Source organism: Phragmites australis, chromosome 13 (genome assembly GCF_958298935.1).
Source record: "Phragmites australis chromosome 13, lpPhrAust1.1, whole genome shotgun sequence".
NCBI classification, from domain to species: domain Eukaryota; kingdom Viridiplantae; phylum Streptophyta; class Magnoliopsida; order Poales; family Poaceae; genus Phragmites; species Phragmites australis.
In genome coordinates this window covers 17,774,034-17,779,121 of record NC_084933.1, presented here as the reverse complement: position 1 = coordinate 17,779,121, position 5,088 = coordinate 17,774,034, and the positions used below count along the sequence as shown (strand labels likewise).

Below are 5,088 nucleotides of genomic sequence, written 5' to 3'. Positions count from 1 at the left end.
ATGAAGAAGTAGAGTAATAGAAGGTAAAAAATAGGGTAACGGTTCGAGATAGAAAAAATAGATATATTATAGTAGTATTAGAGATATTATAATAATATTTTAATAAATAAATTTTCAAGTATCCGTTAGAGATGACGTAAGAAACTTTTAATATGAGGCCATTTGAATTGGAGGAACCCTACCTAACCTCCTTCAAAATTCCAATGGGATGGGTTATTCCAAATAAATGCTGGAGGAAAACTAAACATGAGGTTCAGCCTCACGGTTTTCTTCCCTGTGTTTTAGATTTTTTTTTAGTTTTTGCCGTATTGCATCAAACTATTTGTTTTCGGACTTTCTATACATCAAACTACCTTTTGAACTTTCTTGGGTTATGATATCTTGTAGACCTAAAAGCCAAAGAATTTTGATCGCAAATGTTTTTAGATAAATTTATGATATGACTCTGAATAACTACTTAATCTCTAATATACCATCTAATGTAAGAATAGTATGGCATTGACACAGTATGACGTATAAGTAACATGAAAGTTATTGACTGTGGAATCCCATTTATCTATTGCTTTGTTTTGAGGATTATGTGTTACAAACAGCTGCACTTATTTTCTCAAACTATTGTCCTTTTAAAAAATAAGAGATTATATTGTTTAAATCATCTCTAACAGCTACCTCAAATTTTCATCCTCAAAACACTATTACAGCATCCCCTATCACTGTTACAGCATCCTTTTTTACTGTAGCAGCACTGTAGCACTAGATAGGGAATCTGCTAGAGATGAATTTTCAATGCTACAGTAGACCACAAAACACTTTAGCACTGAAAAAGAAAGATTTGAGGACTCTCTTGAAGATGAACTTAAAACTAGTGGAGTGCGGTAACACCTGCAAGTAGAGGTTAGCAGATGTGAAAGCACATGGCAGTAGAGCGCATGTATTCGATGGTCGCCCCAAGTTCCAAGACATGTGCAGTGAGTGCAGCTTCAACTTGCTACTAGGTCCATTTGCGTGGGGAAAGGAGGAAGCAGGGGGCAACCGGGCAAAGGCTCATGTTCTATCGACCTGTCTGTCAGTGTTGGAAGCAATTACGCTGGCGGGAGCAGTGGCGAAATGGGAATCGGCTCCGACGGTGTTACGATCATCTCTAATTATATATTTTTTATTTTATTTTTTTCTTTTATTTTTTTTTCTCATTCTTTTTATTTTTTTCTCATCTTCAACAGTTTTCCTTCGATAAGAATCACACAGAGAAAGAAAAAAAATCCGTCCTAAATAGAATGACCTTAGAAATTCCTTCATGATGAAAACTATAAAAATATACAGTTGGAGCGCTGAAGCAAACGAAAATTCCTTTACGATGAGATTTTCGTCCCCGAAAGAAAAAACGGTTGGACGAATAATGGTAGGACAGTATTTTTTTAGAGTATGAACAGTAACTATATGAATATTATAGATATATACTGTTTATAAGAATATTGTACTAAATGTCTTGTACATAAATACTGTAATGATACTGTAGTACTAAATCTTTCCACTCCATTTTCCATCTAAAGAATAATGCAACGGCAAAGTCACCTATATTATTCAGGCATCTTCGTCGGGATCGGTATTCATTCTCGTATGACTGTACTCAGTACTGAACAATCCTTTTACCGATCCTTGTCTTCCGTATCTGTTTTCAACATGTGGCATATCACGTGTTACAGGGATACGATCGGAGGGAGTGTGATTCAAATTTGCCGACTACTATAGTACTGTACAATCCTTTTACCGATCCTTGTCTTCCGTATCTGTTTTCAACATGTGGCATATCACATGTTACAGGGATACGATCGGAGGGAGCGTGTTTCAAATTTGCCGACTACTATAGTGATTCTCAATGCTGTTCGTAGAGTATGATTATAGGGCCGAAAAGAAGATGATAGTAATAGAAGTTAGAAAATAGGTTAACTGTTAGAGATTAAAATATAAGAAATATTATAATAGTATTACTATAATAATATTATAAATGATAAATTTTTAAGTATATGTAATAGTATCCGTTAGAGATAGAGATGTTCTCGCCAAATCGGATGAGCCGGTTCCGGCGAAATGGTACTTGCGGCAGCCTTTTGATCGCAACAAGCAAACAAAACCGAAAGCTAAAGACGCGCGGCAGCGGAAAGGGAGGAGGACAAGACGGGAGCCGAGACGACGAGACGCGAGAGGGAGGCAGGGGCTGCTGCCGCAGCAGGCAAGCAGGGCAAGGGGCTGCCTGCCTTCTGTCGTCTCCATCCGCCTGTTGATCGGCGTGATGGCCCGCGTGCTCGCTGCCGTGCTCTTGTCTCTGTTCCAGAGCGAGCCCACTGTTAACACTTAACAGTGACACTACTATCGCTGCGATTCTCTTTGCTGTCTGTCTGGAGGCATTTTCGAACAGGTGCATTGTATCTGACGATTCAGCTGGATTGAACACGCGGAAGTCTCACGCCATCTGATCGATCTGCAACCGCCATCCTAATTCTGGGGTGTGTACGTCGTCCAAGCTAAGTACCGCAGCAATGCGACCCTTGCCCAGCCTCTGAGGAAACGGAAAGGACGACGGAGAGAACGGCATCGATCGGCAAGCCATTAACTGCCGGCCCGATCCCATCGACTGTCACTGACACCACGCGCACCGTCCAGTAGCCGGAGAGGGATCAGGATGACAGGATCCATGACCCGTGAGCGGCAAATATACGTGCGAGATAAGCATCGCATTTGCTACCACCTACTCAACCGAGAGAGAGAGAGAGAGTCCTTCGATCCGACCAGCCAGGCTCTACGGCTGGACCGAGACGACGAGACCTATCCAAACGCATGCTCAGTGCATTACTAACTCTGGGAGGAGCGCGCGTGCTACACTACTGCACCGGGCAGCGGCCATCTCTCTCTCTCTGTGTGTACGTACCATGTCACGGGTGCGGCAATATCAGTTTGCCTTTACTGCGCTCAGCCTGCCCCCGCCCTCGCTAAGCCCAGAGGAGTACTCTGCACTGCGTGTTGACGGTGGGGATGGGCGGTTGAGGCAGATGTAAGCGTCTTGTGATCACTATGAATGGACTGGGCCGAGTATTAACTATGCTGCCACTGTAATCCTGTGTAACCTTTTCTCTCAATCTTGTGACAGAACTTGCTCTCGCTGGCTGGTCAGCATCCACGCATGAGAGCATTTGGTCACAGGCTGCTCGGCTCGCAGATCGGGAGCTCGTCGACTGTTCATCGTTGCGTGGCGCAGAAGATCCTGAGGCCGCCTGGCAGTTAGCCCATACCTCACCGTCTCACCGCCCCGTCCGATCGCATCGGAGCCGTCCGGCCGTCGCCCAGCCTCATCTGACGCCGCACGGCACACCACCACACCCACGTGGCGGGGCCCTCGCGGTGGACGTCACTGTTACCGGCCTCCAGTGCCGGCTCGACACGTGCCCCGCTGTTACCCGCCCTCGCGCCCCTCCCCGAACGCGGCGCGCCGGGACGTCGTCCTCGCCGCCTCGCGTGACCGCTAATCACACTGTCGCAGGTTTAACCGTGGCTGTTAATCACCGTACTCGTGCCTGGCAGGCTACTGACAGCGACGCCACGCGCGGATAAAAACCTCGCCACCCTCCTGCCTGTCCGGGTCGCAGCGACGGTTAAAGCGAAAGCGATAGCCAGGCAGAGCGCAGGCCTGGAAGGAAGGCAGCACACGGACGGGCACACGCGGGCGAGGCCACCGCCGCCGCCGCCTGCGAGGGAGTGTGCGGGGGGAGATCGTTGGTTGGGACATGATGGATCACCTGAGCCTGGTGCCCTACGAGGGGGGCAGCGATGGGAGCGGCAGCGGCAAGTACAAGGAGTGCATGCGCAACCACGCGGCGGCCATGGGCGGGCAGGCGTTCGACGGCTGCGGCGAGTACATGCCGGCCTCGCCGGACTCGCTCAAGTGCGCCGCATGCGGGTGCCACCGCAGCTTCCACCGCCGAGCGGCGTCGGCGCCGGCCGCGGCCGCCGTGGGGTCGTGCGCGCCCGCGTTCTTCCGCCCGCCACCCCCGCCGGCGCCGCACCACCACCACACCGCCGCACTGCAGGCGTTCCTCCCGTCCGTGGCTCCGCCGCACCTCGCGCTGCCGTACCACGCCGTGCCCCCCGGCGCATGGCATGCCCGCGCCGGGTCGGAGACGCCCCCGCGGCAGGAGGACTGCCTCGGCGGAGGGAGCGGGAGCTTCGGGGGGCGGAAGCGGCTCCGGACCAAGTTCACCCCCGAGCAGAAGGAGCGGATGCGCGAGTTCGCGGAGAAGCAGGGGTGGCGCATCCAGCGCAACGACGACGGCGCCCTCGAGCGCTTCTGCCACGAGATCGGCGTCAAGCGCCAGGTCCTCAAGGTCTGGATGCACAACCACAAGAACCACCTCGCCTCCCCCACCACCACCGCCGCCGCCGCAGCCGCAGCCGCTGGAATCAACCCCGGCTCCGGCGCCGGCGCCGGCAACGACGATGACGACGACGACACCGATGACTCCCCGCCCCGCGCCGCCGTCTCCTCCCCCTCCCCGATCAGCGTCTAGCAACCCAGCCAGCCGAGGGCGCTCTCCCACTCTCCCGCACGCTAATTAGTCCTTAACCTCCTGCCTTCCGTGCCACGGAGGGCATATCTGTCATTTCCTCCACTGCGTAATTCTACTCTATCCCAGTTGCGCCGTCTCCTTTTAATCGTGTCAGTCATCAGTGGCTAATGATCGTGAAGTACCTCAGTTGAGTAGTTTTAATGCTTCATGTAGAAGACTGGAATATGATTTGGCTTACACTGATTGATTCATTGATGTGTGGGAGATTTGTACATGTACAAGTCAATCGTTTGAGCTAACCAACGGAGCTACAAACAAGGAGTCGACGCCTGAGATTCGGTCACTCGGGTGTCTATACTACGCGCATAACGATCGTAGGGACACTATCGCTAACATTATCTCTAACTATATTCTTTTTTTATCTTGTTTTCTTTCTGATTTATCTGCTCGTTTTTAAGTGAAAGGTCTGCTCCTTTTTAAATGAAAGGAGAGAGAATCTCGTTCTAAAATGAAGTGAAATCATTGGAGC

At 50.4% G+C, this 5,088-nt stretch overlaps 1 protein-coding gene across 1 annotated transcript; it reads left to right on the top strand.

The window, feature by feature from the left end:
* Positions 1 to 3,644: 3,644 nt before the first annotated feature.
* Positions 3,645 to 4,810, top strand: LOC133888866 (zinc-finger homeodomain protein 8-like). The gene has a single exon (XM_062329240.1). It carries the CDS (start codon positions 3,780 to 3,782, stop codon positions 4,557 to 4,559), a length of 780 nt encoding a protein of 259 aa, XP_062185224.1. The 5' UTR covers positions 3,645 to 3,779; the 3' UTR covers positions 4,560 to 4,810.
* The last annotated feature ends 278 nt before the right edge of the window (positions 4,811 to 5,088 follow it).

Excerpts from the sequence above, each read along its gene's own strand:
- LOC133888866 (XM_062329240.1), top strand. The coding sequence starts at position 3,780 with ATGATGGATCACCTGAGCCTGGTGCCCTACGAGGGGGGCAGCGATGGG.